Raw genomic sequence first — 17,469 nt, 5'->3', positions numbered from 1 at the left:
ATATGTTCATGGATAGGAGAGGTTTAGAGCATTATGGGCCAAATGGACAACACAGTTAGCATTGAAGAGTTGGGCTGAAGGGCCTTTTCTGTGCTGTATGACTCTATGGTGAAGTCTCAATCCTGTGTGCTCAATTTTTCAGAATACAAATGGAATCCTAGCCATGCTTGATGAAGAATGCTTGCGCCCTGGGATTGTGACAGATGAAACCTTCCTGGAGAAGCTTAATCAAGTCTGTGCTGTACATGAGCGTTTTGAAAGCAGGATGAGCAAAAGCTCCCGCTTCCTCAATGACACCTCTTTGCCTCACAACTGTTTCAGGATCCAGCACTATGCTGGCAAGGTACTGAAATCCAAGCTCATAAGTTTAGTTTCCTTTTATTGAAGGTTCATAACCTAATTAGAAAAGAAGCTAAAAAAGACAGTGGTTAATTGAGCCATTGGTTAATCGGGGCAGCCATTTATTTGGAACAACTCCTATAAAACAAAAACTAAATCAAGAAAATAGCCAGATTCCCTTTGTTTAGTTGGGACAATATGCCACATAATTGGAGCAGGCGACTGTTGTCGAACAGTGTCTAACTAGCATCAGTCATGTGCACTTGTGTGGCCATTAGACACTACACCATGCGTAGAGCGATCAGTTTTAAATGGCATGTGTTCAGGTTCAAAAAGCAAAGAAATAAGCAGTAGGAAAATTCAGAACTATTTTGCTCATCGCAGTTTCAAGCATTCAGGCTTGAAGTTTCCAGAAATTGTCAGGTGTGAAAATGAAACTATTTCACTACTTCAGCAAGTTAGAAATTACAAAGGTATCAACAAATACCTTGAATGTTACAATGAAAATGAAGATTTGGAGGATGCAATCATCTAAAGCATTATATGATCACAGTCCATTATCTGCACTCGGTGTTGCATTGGTTTTGTTAATTTACACTCAATCGAAAGGACATGGCGGCAGATGAGTTCCTCCATTGATAACTATTAGGAACTAATATACAGTTATATAGTACTGTAGAGGTTTTGGTAAAGTTCTAATTTTTTCAGTATTTCATTTAAATACCTAAACTGTTACTCAGTTAAGTGGTAGTTTGCCTTTTAACTATTCCCATGAAACTTCAGCTAATTGGAGCAGCCACTTAATGTACTGGTCCCAATGTGTCCCAATTAACCAGAATCCACTGTATTTCTGTCCTTAGTTTCATTAGATATTTTTAGTTAATTATTCTCTCTGGATTATAGAATACTGTGTAGTTCCTAACTATTTTTATGTTTCATTCAGTCCATCCAATTCATCTATTACATAAATAGATATTACCTTAAATCATTGGTTAATTCTGAAATTGAATTAAGCATGTCTTGAATGGCAGAATTTCCTTTTCTTGTTTTTATTAAATTAATATTGAAGAGAAATTACACAAGCAGATCTCAATTGTAGTCACACATTTTTAAGAGTTGGTATTTATAGCTTGCCACTGGCAAGATTTTGGGTCAACAAACAATCTGCTGAGGAACTCGGTGAGCTAAGCAGAATCTGTAAGAGGAAAAGAGTGGTTGACAATTTCTTTCCTCCCACAGATGCTGCTCAAACCACTGTTTGTTGCTCCAGAATGCAGCATTTGCAGTCTCTTGTGTCTGTGTGCCACCTTCTTGGGTGTTGTTCGGAAGAATTTACGTATCCTGGATGGTTTATACTTGACTGACTTCTAACTAACATTTTTTTTTACTAATTACTCTCTTTATTCAATGCTTCCCCTTCAGAAACGTTTCGCCCCTTTAATTATATTCTGTCATGTGCAACTTCCTGTTTCTGTACAGCAGTTATCCTTCGCTAGTTGGGCACATATATTTTACCCTCATTGCATATTTTTCACTTTACTGGTTCCTGAGAAAACTCTCCAACCAGTTTCCTGACTATGTTTCTACTTTGCCCTCACTTTTTTACAGACATTGCATGCTAGGATGAAAATGAAGCCTGGTGGCCTCAACATTATTCAGTGCCTGGCAAGACATGTTTCATTGACAGTTTATGGCAGGCCAATACATGTTTTTATCTTGAGTTTTGCCTACAGTGTCGTGCAACACTGTGTGAGGCTCAAGGTATCATAGAATGTCAGCCTTAAGCTAATAAAGAATGCAAAGGCATTTTCTCCCCAGAGTGTGCGATGGAGAACCAGTTGACTGTGATTCTGCTTTTGGTCATGGTTGCATGAGAAAGGGGAAGGGGAGGTAAAGGAGTTAACTGGAGCTGAAGTAGCTTCCTGTTTACTGCACTCTAATGCCTGAGGGATGTTCAGGTTGGTTCACTTTATCTTTTTGCTGAAACAACCCTCACATGTGAAGTCCTGTGTCTGCATAAGTGGCCTCTGTGATCCAGCAGGTGCACATGCAGGCATGAAGTTCACAAAGCTGCTCCAGGTGTTGCGGGCCATTGAATGCCACCATGCATATCTGACCAGTTTGGTGCATTAGTGAATCTGAGGTACAAGGGACCTCATAGGGCGCTTGCCATGTTTTTAGGTGGCGCTTAAGTCCTGGGTCATGTCTCATCAAGGACTTTTTGAAGAAACCACAATGTGTGACGTACATAAACCTTGTGCTGCACATTATAGCCTCCAGGCCAGCTTCGTATAGTTTGGAGCCTGCTGTTGCGACAACTTGTGGGATACCTTATAAAAGTAGCTGCAGATTTGCCAAGATGTAATGCTTTTTGGACACAACAGATTCTGTGCAACTCACTATCCAGCATCCAGATCTCTTGTACAAAAAGGTTTGAGGTCTATCTTTATACTTCCTCTCCCCAGCTGAATTGTGAGTGCTCAGCTTATCCTTGAGAGGCTGCTGTTGAATTGTTTTGAGAATATTTCTGCAAAATGAATCACACCATTCCTATCTTTGTTTCATCTTCAAGGTGATGTACCATGTGGAAGGATTTGTTGACAAAAACAATGACCTGTTGTACCGTGACCTGTCCCAAGCCATGTGGAAGACTAATCATGCGCTTGTCAAATCCCTTTTCCCAGAGGGAGACCCAGCTAAGATGTCTTTGAAGAGACCACCTACAGCTGGGTCACAGTTCAGGGCTTCTGTAGCAACATTAATGAAAAATCTATTGACCAAAAATCCCAATTATATCAGGTAGGTTTTGTTTGAATTTTTAATTATTTTCTATCAACCCGGATATGCTGACAATGAATTTAACCACTGGGAATCAAATGAAATGTTGCAAAACACTGTTATATGAAACTCAGGATCCAGGATCTCCCTGCTTTATTTCAAACTGAGTAACAGATCAAATGCATTAGAACACAGCATAAAACACAACAGAAACTTGTCAAAAACTGTCTGTCTCGTAACTATATCCTCACTGGAAAAAATAACATTTATGATTCAGCAATTCTTAAAAAAAACTACTGTTATGAATAGAAACATTCAGATGGCATTTTCACCAGAGCATTGCGGCATGGCGACCAGTTTCCCTTTTGACTGGGGGTTTGTAACAATGCATTAGACTTGAACTGTTAGTCCAGCTTTTCACTTCATTTGTTAACGGAACCATTTGTTTTCTATTTTTCTGATTACTGCCTTTCTGCTTTCCATTAAGAATATGACCTGAGTAATTGAATGTTCCTTTTTTTTTCCACAATGATTATTAAACTGCTCTGCTTCTATTTCAGAAGGTTTGAGTTGGTTGATTGTGGAGAATCCTTAACAAATTATTCAAAGTTCAAAGTAAATTTATTACTGAAGTACATACTGTATATGTCACCATGTACAACCCTGAGATTCATTTCACAAACAAGAGAACATCTGCAGATGCTGGAAATCAAAGTAGTACACACAAAATGCTGGAGGAACTCAGCAGGCCAGGCAGCGTCTATGGAAAAGGGTAAACAGTTAATGTTTCAGTCCAAGACCCTCATCAGGACTGGGAAAAAAGAGATTAGAAGTCAGAGTAAGAAGGTGGGGTGGGAGAGGAAGAAGTACAAGGTAGTAGGTGATAGGTGGAACCAGAAGAGGAGGAGGGGTGAAGTAAGTAGCTGGGAAGTTGATTGGTGAAAGAGATAAAAGGGAATCTAATAGGAGAAGACAGAAGGCCATGGAAGAAAGGAAAGGGGAAGGAGCACCAGAGGGAGGTGATGGGCAGGTAAGGAGATAAGGTGAGAGAGGGAAATGGGAATGGTGAAGGAGAATGGGGGACAAATAGTGGAAGTTCGATAAATCAATGCTCATGCCATCAGGTTGGAGGCTACCCAGGCAGAATATAAGGTGTTGCTCTCCAACCTGAGTATGAAGATTTGTTTTCTTGCTCAATAAATCTAATAACCACAATATAATCAATGAAAGACCACACCTACAGGATGGATAACCAGTGTGTAAAAGACAATAAATTGTACTAATGAAAAAAGAAAAAAATATATATAATAATAAATAAGCAATAAGTATCAAAAACCTGAGGTTATAAGTCATTGAAAGTGAGTCTATAGGCTGTTGGAACAGTTCAGTGATGGGGTAAGTGATGTTGAATGAAGTTATTCCCTCTGGTTCAAGAGCCTGATGGTTGAGGGGGTAATAACTATTCCTGGACCTAGTGTTGTGAGTCTTGAGGATCCTGTACCTTCATCCTGATGGCAGCAGTGAGAAGAGAGCGTGACCTGGGTGGTGGGAGCCCTTGATGATGCGTGCTGCTTTCTTGTGGCAACACTCTGTGTCAATGTCCTCAATGGTGGGGAGGGCTTTACCTGTGATGGACTGAGCCATATCCACTACTTTTTGTAGGATTTTCTGTTCAAGGGCATTGGTGTTTCCATACCAAGCTGAGATGCAGCCAGTCAATATACTCTATTGACATTTGTCAGAGCTTTAAATGTCATGCCAAATCTTCGCAAACTTCTAAGGAAGTAGAGGCAATGCCGTGCTTTCCCCGTAATTGCACTTATGTGCTGAGGCCAGGACAAGTCCTCTGAAATGATAACATTGAGAAATCTAAAGTTGCTGACCCTCTCCACCTCTGATCCTCGATGAAGACTGGCTCATGGACCTCTGGTTTCATCCTCCTGAAGTCAATAATCAGTTCCTTGGTCTTTGCTGACATTGAGTGAGTGGTTGTTATTGTGGCACCACTCAGCCTGATCTTCAATCTCCCTTGAAAATACTGATTTGTCATCACCTGTGATTCAGCCTGTGACAGTGGTGTCATCAGCAAATTTATATGTGGCATTGGAGCTGTCATGCAGTCATAAGTGTAAAGCGAATAGAGCAGGGAGCTTAGCACACAGCCTTGTGGTGCATCTGGGCTGATGGAGATTGTGGAGGAGATGTTGTTGCCAATCTGAAATGACTGGGGTCTGCAGGTGAGGAAATTGAGGATCAATTTGCACAAAGAGGTATTGAGACCAAGGTCTGGAAGTTTATTGAATAGTTTTGAGGGGATGATGGTATAGAATGCTGAGCTGTAGTCAATAATGAGCATTTTGATATACACAAGTCTGCTGTCCAGATGTTCCAGGGTTGAGTGAAGAGCCAATGAAATGGCATCTGCTGTAGACCTGATGTGTTGGAAGTTAAATTGGAGTGGTTCCAAATCACTTCTCAGGCAGGATTTGATATGTTTCATCATCAACCCCTCAAAGCCCTTCGTTACTGTGGATGTAAGTGCTACTGGATGATGGACGTTGAAGCAGGTTACCATGTTCTTCTTAGGGACTGATATAATTGAAGTCTGCTTGAAACAGGTAGGTACCTCAGATTGCAGAAGCAAGAGGTTAATGATCTCAATGAACACTCCAGCTAGTGGAGCAGCTCAAGTCTTTCGTACTTGGACAGGTACCTCATCTGGGCTCTCTGCTTTCCATGGGTTCACCCTCCTGAAGAATGCTCTCACTTCAGCTTCAGAGACTGAAATCACAGGATCATCGGGGGCTGTGGGAGATCGTGATGGTTCCTCCATGTTTTGGTGGTCAAAGCAAGCATTGAAGGAATTGAGCTCATCAGGAAGTGAAGCCCTGTTGTTGTCTATATATGTCACTTGATTTCACTTTGGAAGAGTTCATAATGTTCAGGCCCTGCCACAGCGATTGAGCATCCTTCACTTATTCAAGTATTGTCCAGAATTGCCACTTTAACCATGAGATGGCTTTCTGGAGATTGTACATGGAATTCTTGTAACTTTTTCGATGACCAGAGTTGAATGCCTCTGAGTTGGCCCTCAGCAGGTTGTGGCTCTCATGGTTCACTCAGGGCTTCTGGCTGGGGAAGACTGAATGATTTTGTGGGGCACATTCATCTACAAATGTTTTTTTATACATTATGGTGTATCCTTACAGATCCACAGATGAGAACTTAAACACAGCCGAGTTCACCAACTCAAAGTAATCCGGTAGTCACTCCTTTGTCTTCTGCGACCACACCTTTGTTGTCCTTATCTCTGGAGCCTTGCTCTGTAGCCTCTGTCTGTATGCAGATTGGAGAAGGATAGCCAAGTGATCCGATTTGCCGAAATACAGTCTGGGCATGGAACAGTAGGCCTTCCTTATCTTTGTAAAACAGTGGTCCGGTCTATTGGGACCTCCGGTGCTACAGGTTATATGCTGATGGTAATTGGGCTGGGATTTCCTCAAACAAGCCTGATTGAAATCCGCGACTATGAAATCCCCAGGGTGGACAATTTCTTGTTTGGTGACGACATCATGCAGTGTCTCAAGTGCCTGATTACAGTCAGCCACTGGTGGTATGTAAGCTGTGGACAGGATCACGGAGGAGAACTCTCTTGGTAAATAGAATGGTTGGCATTTGATCATTAGATGTTCAAGTTCGGTGGAACATGAGTATGATAAAACCACCACATCGGAACACCACAGAGAGTTTATCATGAAACATACACCTTCACCTTTTGCCTTTTCCAAATTAACAGTTGGTCCATCCTATGTATCGAGAAGCCGTCGGGTCTGATTGCTGTATCTGGTGTACTCTGATTATTCAGGATTGTACAGTGACTGTATATATTTTTTACAACATGTTGCCTGGATAAAGCAGGTAAAAAAATTGAAGTACATTTGTGAGTCACAACTCTATTAATTTCTAATGTACAGTTTCCATTTTCCCACCACTGTCCGAGGATACTGGTTATGGATCAGGTGAGCTGTCCTTAATGAGAAATTTGCTGTGTTATGTTAAGGGAGATTCAAAAAATCAGATTCTGTGTCCTTAAAGACAGAGTGTATTATGACTGGGTGAAGGCTAAAGTGAGATGTACAAAAATGTGATTCAATTGAATGCACATTGCCTTTTAGATGCATCAAACCAAATGATCGGAAGGCTCCACTTATATTCACGGACGCTCTGGTGTGCCACCAGATCAGATATCTGGGCTTGATGGAGAATGTACATGTGCGAAGAGCTGGCTATGCTTTCAAACAGCCTTATGAACACTGCCTGGAGAGGTATAAGATGCTGTGCTCACAGACCTGGCCCCACTGGAGGCAAGGCGCAAGGTATTCAAATCCTTCTTGTCTTTACTGCACCAGTGAGAGCTCTGGAGAAAATATTCTTATGATTTAGTTTTACAATTGCTTTAGAATGGTTATTGATTTAAAATATTTAGATGCATCAAACTCACTCAGAAGCAGTGAACAGCTGAGCCATTCAGGAAAGTTAGAAAATTACTGGTTCAGTTGTCATACTTCATCAAAGGCAATTATGGATGGGTTGGTTTCCATGACAACTAATTGCCAATAACAGCAATTATACATGGCCAGTGCTGCCCACATTTCAGAAAATGAATAAATGAAACAGAACATTGGATTATCTTTAAGTTGGTGTGTGGGCTTGACAGCCAAGGTGGGAGAATGGATACTAAATTCAAGGTGGGAGAATGGAAACTACAGCTGAGGTGGGAGGGCGGAGACTAGAGTTGAGGTGGCAGGGCAGATAATGATTATAATGATAATGATACGATAATGTGTTTCAGCAACCTAGGTTGCATGGTAAATCGGAATATTGTTGAATTTTCCTACTGTTATTTTATACTCTCAGTGGCCAGTTATTTGGCACCTCCTGTACCTAAGTGAGTGTATGACCATAGCCTTCTACTGCTGTAGCCCTAACACTAACGTTTCAATATGTTATGTATTCAGAGATTCTCTTCTGCACATCACTGCTGTAATGTGTGGACATTTGAGGTACTGTTGTCTTCCTGTCAGCTTGAACCAGTCTGGCCATTCTCTTTTGACCTCTCTCATTAACAAGGCATTTTCACCTACAGATCTGCCACTCACAGGATTTTTTTTTGTCTTTCACATCATTTTCTATAAACTCTAGAGAGTGTAGTGCGTGAAAATCCCAGGAGATCAGCCGTTTCTGAGATACTCAAACCATCCCGTCTGGCACCTACAATCATTCCATGGTCAAAATCACTTAGATCATAATTTTTCTCCATTCTGATCTTGGGCCTGAACTACTAGTGGACCTCTTGACCATATCTGCATGCTTTTATGCATTGAGTTGCTGCCTCATGTTTGTCAGATGTAGCAGTGTACCTGCCAAAATGGCCACTGAGTGTAAAGATCTCACTTTCCATCACTTCATCCTAAATTGCAATTATGCATGCAGAAAGCTTGTTGTATGATCAGCCCTTCAAGTAGACGACAGTGGGGCCAACCTGCCTATGTATGCTTTCTCTGCATGCAAGAAACGCTTCTGGAATGGGAACCAATGAGTTCAAATCCATTCTACTGCCATACCAGTTAAGATCAACTGATGCAGGTCAAATCAATAAGCAAACTTTGTGCTTCATAAAACTCTGTGATTTGATAGGTAAAGCTGATGAGCCATAATTAAATGAAAGTTTCCTTGATTTTTAACATGAATTAAATACTACCCCCATTGGCAAAATGGAGGACTCTGAAGTGAAGACTTAAATGTGTTGATTAGCTGCATGACTAACATTAATAACACTCTCTATATTAGTTGGCCAGTGGTGTAGCGGCATCAACACTAGACTTCGAGGCGAATGATCACGGGTTCAAATCCGGCTGGCCCCTTGCATGCTTTCTGTGCTGGGTTTTGTGGTGAGCTAGTGACTTGGCCTTACAAAAAAAAACAACAAATGCAAAGGAAATTACAAAAAATAAGTACCACAAGGTGTGAAAAGGAATAACAATGTATATGGTAGTCCCAGCTTTCTGAAAATGTTAACTCCTTTATTTTTATTTTGCAATAATTTTCTGTAACAGTTGTGAGAAATAATCTAGTTTGATTTCTGCTGAATAAGCTAAAAAGCATAGGCTTCATTGTAACGTAAGTACTAACTGGAACTTCTAATTATATTTGTTTAATTAAAGGGATGGTGTTGAAGTGCTGCTGACTGAACTTCAAATCCCTCCTGAAGAGTTTTCATATGGTAGATCAAAGATCTTCATTCGAAACCCAAGAACGGTAGGTCATTCTCCGTAGCAGTTTTAAAAGTTATCTCAGGTTTCAGTAGATATCAGTAGCAGTTATTAATATTAATCTACCACTTTAAACTGTGCTAGTGCAACTTTTTGCATTAATGAATTTGAGAGCATGCTTATTGCTTCTGTTTGTTTTTGTTTTAAAAAGCATTTGTTCAAACAGCAATATTTAGCTGTATGGCTTCTTCGATCAGAGGTACTCTCATGCTGATAACTGATTTGTGTATCAGGTTAATAACACAGTGGATAAACTGATTTGGCAGAGGGGAGCATGGAGCCAGCTAAGGTCCCTAAATAGGAATGATTAAACTATGCAAACAGTGGTCCCCTGGCATATTACATCACTGGTTCTCTGAAAGCACCCTTTCTAAAAACATGTTCTCTTTAAAAATATAACTCTCCTTGCCTCCTTTGAATATTCTTCTGTATTCTATGTCTGTCAGCATTCATAGTAGGGCATTTTGTATCTTAACAGCCTTTTTTAATGAAAGATTATTCTTCTAACTTCTCTATCGGGGCAACCTAATTTGAACTGAATTTTCAGAGCTGTAATCTCATAAGATTAGAAAGTTACATAGCCCCTGACCTTTTCTACGATCTTAATGATGCCATTGCTTCATTTGCTTCGGCAGCTGTTTAAGCTGGAAGATCAGAGGAAGAGTCGTCTGGAAGATTTGGCCACACTTATTCAAAAGATCTACCGTGGTTGGAAGTGCCGTACTCACTTCTTGTTGATGAAAAAGAGCCAGATCATTATTTCAGCTTGGTCCAAGAGATATTTTGTAAGTGTTTTTATTTAATAAGAATCTCCTGTGCGCATCGCTTTTAAGAAGAGTCAATGCTGGAGGCTCTGCCTTTCTCTGTGTTTCCTTGCTCTTGTCTTCCTAACTCTGGAATACCAATGTCAGGTGCCACTCTTACAGGTTTCCTGCTACAGCAGAGCAGTAGGAGCAACAACAATTACCAATATTTCTACAGCACTCTTAAAGAGATAAAACAACCCAGGGCATTTCATAGGAGCATTGCTAAATAAAGTTTGAAGCTGAACCACATTAGGACAAGATCACAAGTAAATTCTAATGAATCTCTTCAAAGAGGAACAAGGTAGAGAGGGGTTAGGGATGGTATTTCATTGGATCATTGTCATTGGTAGAACAAATACAATCTGGAGTTCACAAGAGACAAGAGTTGGAGAAGGTCAAAGGACTTAGAGGATTACAGGTCTCAGGAAAAATCCAAACAGTGAGTACTACAAGGAATTTCTTTTTTTTTTTGATCATCTGGGAGAAGCAGCAGCCCAGCTCATGGTGATCTCATGGATCAATGAAAAAGCACCACTTTCATAGTGTTGGTGCATTTTGCATCATTATCCATTTCCTTGATTTTATTTTTCCTCACTTTGAGTGGAGAAAAATATTGTATTTTAAATAACCGGCAGTCAGCAAGAACTGAGAAAGAAATGGAATAAATAATGGAAAGGAAAGGAGTGAGTTGGAATCAAAATAGGAACAGAAAGTGGAAAGAAATATTAGATTAAGATATAGCCAGAAAAGAAAAAAAACACAAACTCCTGCAGAAAAATGACTACAGGTGAAGGGTTTGCGTTCCCAGAAAACAGACCATATTGTGAATATCCATGTTGCAAAGTCACCTGCACAAGTGTCAGGATGTATTAGTTGAAAAATCTCTTTTGTGATATGTTTACTTTTTGCTCAAATATATTTAGTTATTCCGTATCTCCGATTTTTGAGCGGTAACTTGTGAATAATGTAATGACAAATTTCAGTAACTCAAGGGGCTATAATGTACGTATTGCCCTTTACATGGGGTTCAGAGTACATTTGTTATCAAAGTATGTTTACTATTGGTCATCTCCTTATAGGTTGGGAATATTGAAAATCTACAGAGAAAGCAGAAGTTCTTTCTCTGTAAATATCTGTTGAAATTTTCAGCAGTTATTTTAATTTCTTTTCTAAGCATACAGTCGGCCCTCCTTATCCGCGAGTTCTGCATGCACGAATTCAACCAGCCGCGAATCGAGAAAACCTGGAAGTGCTCTTCCAGCACTTGTTGTTCAAACATGTACATACTTTTTTTCCTTGTCATTATTCCCTAAACAATGCAGTATAACAACTATTTTACATAGCATTTACATTGTATTAGGTATTATAAGTAATCTAGAGATGATTTAAAGTATATGGGAGGATGTGCATAGGTTATCGTGGATCAGGATCGAAAAAAAAATGTAAGTTCTCTTACTAAGTAAGTCGGAACAGGTACATCCGGTATTATTTAGCGTTAGTTAGTCAAACGTTTGTCTTAGTATATAGTATATATTTTACCTTTCTATGCATATAAAACACTTAAGAAACATATGTTTCAGCGCCAGGCTCGGGAACAGAAATTCCCGAGTTCGATCCAGTGACAGAGCGCTCCTGAGTGCGCTCTCCATCTGTGCCAGGTTGATGTGGAGGATCAAAACCCCAAAACCCCAAAACCCAATAATTAAACCACTGCGTTGCTTAGTAATAACTGTAGCTTTCATCGGGGCAGGGCCTTTCTCACCTTATCCTTTAAAATTGTTCCGATTGTTGACCGACTGTAGCCTAACGCTTTTCCAATGACCGATGGCGTTTCACCTCTTTCCGATTGCTTTATTATTTCCACTTTATTTTAAATTGCGATCGTGATTATTTTCGTGAACAGAAACACTGCGGATTCAGAGCTCCATCGCCGGGTCCTAATGTCCACCGCACTGAGACAGGTTAAATAAGGTCCAGGGTTCTGCTGGGCCCTAAGGTCCACTGCATTTGGACCGGTTGAATAAGGGACTTGAGCATCTGCGTTTTTGGTATCCGTGAGGGGTCCCGGAACCAATCCCTCGTGGATAAGGAGGGCCGACTGCACAAACATGCAATTTCTGAGAGTCTAATGATGAATTCTCACTTCCAAAGGCTTATGACAGAATTTTTAGCGTTAGGTTATCATTCATTGCTAGTTTTAATATTTCATTTATTGCCTCAAATTGCTGAACATTCAAGGATAGGAAAATTTTAGAGTTTTATTGGCCAAACACAAGAAAACAGAATAAGCTTAAGTGAGCATCCTGGTCGACATGGACAAGCTGTTTCTGTGCTCTATGGCTCCATGAGTCCAATTAACATACGCTTAATCATCTCTGCTCAAACCTGGCAGCATTTTCCAAGCAAATCCTATGGCACTAAAATGGATAATGTGGGAAAAATGATTGTGAAGCAAATTATTTTATCATCCATTGCAATTTGTGGATGCTTTTCCCCACTTTGACTACAAATTTTTCAAATCAGCTATGCACAGTAATTCTGACATTACTACGACCAAATAGTAGGAAAGCATTGGAGAGTTCCCCTGTGAGATCTATCTGTAATGAAATAATAAACCATTTTTTAAGTTGAGACATTATTCTCAGCACAAAGAATTACAGCAAGTCTGAACATGTTTCTACTGTCATGTAAATGCAATGGCAAAAATAAACACATGAGGTTATTAAAATAATATAAACTAAGTAATATGAAGGGTTATGATTGTGTGTTTTTGATCTGGTGATGGTCAATGCATTGAGGTTTAAAACCCAATAAATACTGCACCTTACTGCAGAACTAGTGTGCAAAGGTTAAGAGTTACTGATGTTTCCCTGTAGAATGATGGAAGTATAAGAGATCACATTTGGATATGACCTTGGAAGTCATTAAACACCTGCAATTAAATATTCCCAGAAGAACAATACCTTCAACAGTCCCCTGACTGTCGGTCTACACATTAACGTGATATGAAAATCCAAGGCTAGCCCTTATTATTATGTCCTTCTCTATAGAGCAGTGTTTGAAATTTTCTTTCATCACCTTTTATAACACATTGCCTTATTGCTTTGTGTTGTGAATATAAAAGACTTGGAAGGAGAAATACGAGTGAGATTTTCTCTCAGTCCTGTCTTATATGGTGTGAATGAAAAAGTACCATCTTTACAGTCATTGGATCATTATCCATTTGTTTGATTTTATTTTGCTTCATTTTGGGTGGAGAAAAATTTTGCATTCAAAGTTACCGGAAATACAAACTGCTATTCCTACGATAAAGTCAACAGGAACTGAGAAATAATCGGAGGAATAATGGATCAGGAGAGGGATAAGTTGGAATCAAATTAAGCATAGAAAGATGAATGAAAAGGAAAAGAAAGATTGGATTAAAGGAGAGATGGAAAAGAAGAAAGGAACAAATTCTGGCAGGAACGTGACTACAGTTGAAAGGGTTACATTCAAAGAAAACAGGCTATATTGCAATTATCCATAATACAGAACTATGTCACCTGCACATGCGTCAGGACGTATTCATTGAAAGTAATTTTTTTATATATATATTCTCTGAATGGCCACTTTATTAGGTACCTAATAAAGTGATTGTGGTCTTCTGCTGCATTGAGCAGTGTGGGAATAATGTGGATGTATTGTGCTTTCAGAGATACACACCACTGTTGTAACATGTGGTTATTTGAGTTACTGTCACCTTCCCATCAGCTTGAACCAGTCCGGCTATTCTTCCCTGACCTTGCTCATTAACAAGGCATTTTTTCCCACAGAACTGCTGCTCACTGGATTTTTTTGTTTTTTGCACAATTCTCTGTAAACTCCAGAAACGGTTGTGCGTGAAAATCCCAGGAGATCAGCAGTTTCTGAGATACTCAAACCACCTTGTCTGGCACCAACAATAATTCCATGGTTGAATTCACTTAGATCATATTTCTTCCTTATTCTGATGTTTGGTCTGAGCAACAGCTGACCCTCTCGACCATTATGCATTAAGTTGCTGCCACCTGATTGATTAGATATTTGTATTAACAAACAGATTTACGGAATAAAGCAACCACTGAGCGTATTCAATTCTTTCTCACACATGTTTTGTGAGGGTGAATTTATTCTGTATCTTAAGATTTTTGAGTAGCGTTGAGTTTGAAGAGCAAATTTCAGTAACTTGAATAGGTATAATGAAGGTATCATCCTTTGTCCGAAATCAGATTAGGACTGCAAGATTAGACCTTCAAAATGTTAACACTGTTCTTTAGAAATTCCCCTGAGGTTTCAGTTATTTTAGAAGACTTTCCTTCAGCCTATCCTCCCACTCCACCCACATCCAGACCAACATTCCCTTCCCAGGGACATTGCTTGCTGAACAAAATATCTGCAGAACTGTTTTTGGTCACTGATACACCATGTTCCAATTCTGCAATATATTTATAACTGTTTATATTTTCTGTAACAGGTGCAAATTGGTCTTAAATTTACTGTTTATACTAGATGCACAGATTTTACTTCCTACTGTTCTAGCCGTACCTTGCAAACACGTTGCACCTGCACTGGTGAATGGATTTTAAAGGTACATTGTTCCCACACTGCTGAAGGCAATTAACACTGCCTGCGTCAAGCCGTGATGGGAGTGAGAAGTGGTTGAATTCGAGTATTATGAAACTTGTCAATTTGGTGATTGTTCTCTTGTCAGACTGAGGAGCCAGTCGGAGAAAAACATGAAAATACATAAAAAGCTGCTGGTGTTTCATTGTTCTACCTTCTTTGTTTTCAAGGACTCTGGGACATGTCAAGCTTTTGTAAACTGCCACATAATAAACACATCCAAGTTTGTTACAAGCAGTATTGCCCACATTTAGCATAATTCATTTGATTAAGGCACACACATCTTTTATAGATTTACAGGAGAGATTCTGCAGGTGCAGCAAATCTTGAGCCAAGCACACAAAATAATGGAGCAACTCAGCAACTATGGGGGGAGGGAATAAACAGTCAACATTTCAGCATGAATACGTAGGTCTCAGCTTGAATCGACGACTGCTTATATCGCTCCATAGATGCTGCCTAACCTATTGATGTCCTTCAACATTTTGTGTGTGTATTTATGGATCCACTATTGTCAGCTGTTGTTGCTAAGTACTGGCTCAGACCTAATGATGAGGCCCAGCTCAATAGCATAGCTTCTCAAAATGTCGTAAGACCATAAGACATGGGAACAGAATTAGACTACTTGGTCCATCGAGTTTGTCCTATTCCGTCATGGCTGATTTAATATCTCTCTCAACCCCATTCACCTGCCTTCTCCATGTAACTTTTGGCGCCCTGACTAACCAAGAACCTATCAACTTCTGCATTAAATATACCTAATGACTTGGCCTCCACAGCCATCTGCGGCAATGAATTCCATAGATTCACCACACTCTGGCTAAAGAAATACACTCTCATCTTTGCTCTAAATGGAAATCCTTCCATTGTGAGGCTTTGCCCTCTTGACCTATGCTCACCCACTACAGGAAACTTCCTCTCCACGCCCACTCTGTCTAGGCTTTTCAATATTGAATAGGCTTCAACGAGATCCTTCCTCGTTCTTCTAAACTCCAGCAAGTATAGCCTTCAAACGTTTCTCGTATGTTAATGCTTTCATTCCAAGAATCATTTTCATGAACCTCCTCTGGACCGTCTCCAACACCAGCACATCTTTTCTTAGATAAGTACTCACCATATTCCAAGTACTCACCATATTCCACTCACCAAGTGTGGTCTGGCCAATGCCTTTCAAAGCCTCAGCATTCCATCCTTGCTGTTATATTCCAGTCCTCTTGAAGTAAAAGCTAACATTTCATTTGCCTTCCTTGTCATTGACTCAACCTGCAAGTTAACCTTTAGGGAACACTGCACAAGGACTCCTAGGTCCCTTTGCATCTCTGATATCTGAATTTTCTCCCCATTAAGAAAACAGTCTATGCATTTATTCCTTCTACCAAAGTGTATGACTGTATAATTCCCTGCAGTATATTTCATCTGCCAATATGAAATATCATGAAAACATATCAATACTGACTCCTACAGAACTCCACGTCACCAGAAGCCAACCCAGAATAGGACCTCTTTATTCCAACTCTTTGCCTCCTTCTAATCTGCCAATCCTCTATCCATGCTAGTATCTTTCTTGTAATATCTTTCCTTGTATGAACCTTGCCAAAGGCCTTCTGAAAATCCACTGACTTTCCTTTGTCTATCCTGCCTGTTATTTCCTCAAAGAATTCCAACAAATTTGTCAGGCAAGATTTCCCCTTAAGGAAACCATGCTGACTCTGGCTTACTTGATAATGCACCTCCAAATACTCTGAAAGCTCATCCTAAATACTGGATTCCAACATCTTCCCAACTACATGGGTCGGGCTAACTGGCCTATAACTTCCTTTCTTCTGCCTCCCTCCCTTCTTATAAGTTGAGTGATATTTTAATTTTCCAGTCCTCCGAAACCATTCCAGAATCTAGTGATTGTTGAAAGATCATCAATAATGCCTCCACCATCTCTTCAGCGACTTCTTTTAGAACCCTGGAGTATAGTCCATCTGGTCCAGGTAACTTAACTACTTTCAGACCTTTCAGCTTCCCGAGCACCTTCTCCTTAATAAGAGCAACTACACTGACTTCTGTCCTGTGAGATTTGAAATACTGGCATACCACTAGTGTCTTCAACCATGAAGATTGACATAAGCTACCTTTTAAATTCATCCCCCATTTCCTTGTTCCGCATTACTACCTCTCCATTGTCATTTTCTAGTTGTCCAATATCTACTCTTGCCTCTCTTTTACTCTTTTATATTTCTGAAAAAAGCTTTTGGTATTGTCTTTGCTATTTTTGGCCAGCCTACCTTTATATTTCATCTTTCCTTTCCTTATTGTTGTTTTTAGATGTGTTCTATTGGTTTTTAAAAGCTTCCCAATCCTCTAACTTCCTACTATTTTTTGCTCTTATTATGTGCCCTCTCTTTTGCTTTATGCTGCCTTGCTTCCCTTGTCACCCATGTGTGCTTCATCCTCCCTTTAGAATACTTTTTCAACTTTGGGATGTTTTCCCCCAGAAATTCTATCCATTGCTTTTCTGCCTTCATCCCTGCTCGTGTCTCCTTCCAACCAACTTTGGCCAGCTCTTCTCTCATGCCACTGTA

The 17,469-nt window shown here is 39.9% G+C and overlaps 1 protein-coding gene across 4 annotated transcripts in view; it reads left to right on the top strand.

Annotated features, from left to right (window-relative positions):
* The window catches only part of myo1b (myosin IB), a 274,322-nt gene that overhangs the window by 221,957 nt on the left and 34,896 nt on the right, over positions 1 to 17,469 (top strand). For all 4 annotated transcript variants that reach the window (XM_072261652.1, XM_072261653.1, XM_072261655.1 and 1 more), the window contains 5 exons: positions 143 to 343; positions 2,912 to 3,138; positions 7,293 to 7,493; positions 9,342 to 9,435; positions 10,085 to 10,234. In XM_072261652.1, coding sequence (XP_072117753.1) covers positions 143 to 343; positions 2,912 to 3,138; positions 7,293 to 7,493; positions 9,342 to 9,435; positions 10,085 to 10,234 — 873 coding nt within the window. The remainder of the gene's footprint in view (positions 1 to 142; positions 344 to 2,911; positions 3,139 to 7,292; positions 7,494 to 9,341; positions 9,436 to 10,084; positions 10,235 to 17,469) is intronic.

The sequence above is a fragment of the Mobula birostris genome, chromosome 6 (assembly GCF_030028105.1).
Source record: "Mobula birostris isolate sMobBir1 chromosome 6, sMobBir1.hap1, whole genome shotgun sequence".
Classification (NCBI taxonomy): domain Eukaryota; kingdom Metazoa; phylum Chordata; class Chondrichthyes; order Myliobatiformes; family Myliobatidae; genus Mobula; species Mobula birostris.
The sequence above is the reverse complement of the archived record's forward strand: the minus strand, read 5'-3'. Positions and strand labels throughout refer to the sequence as shown.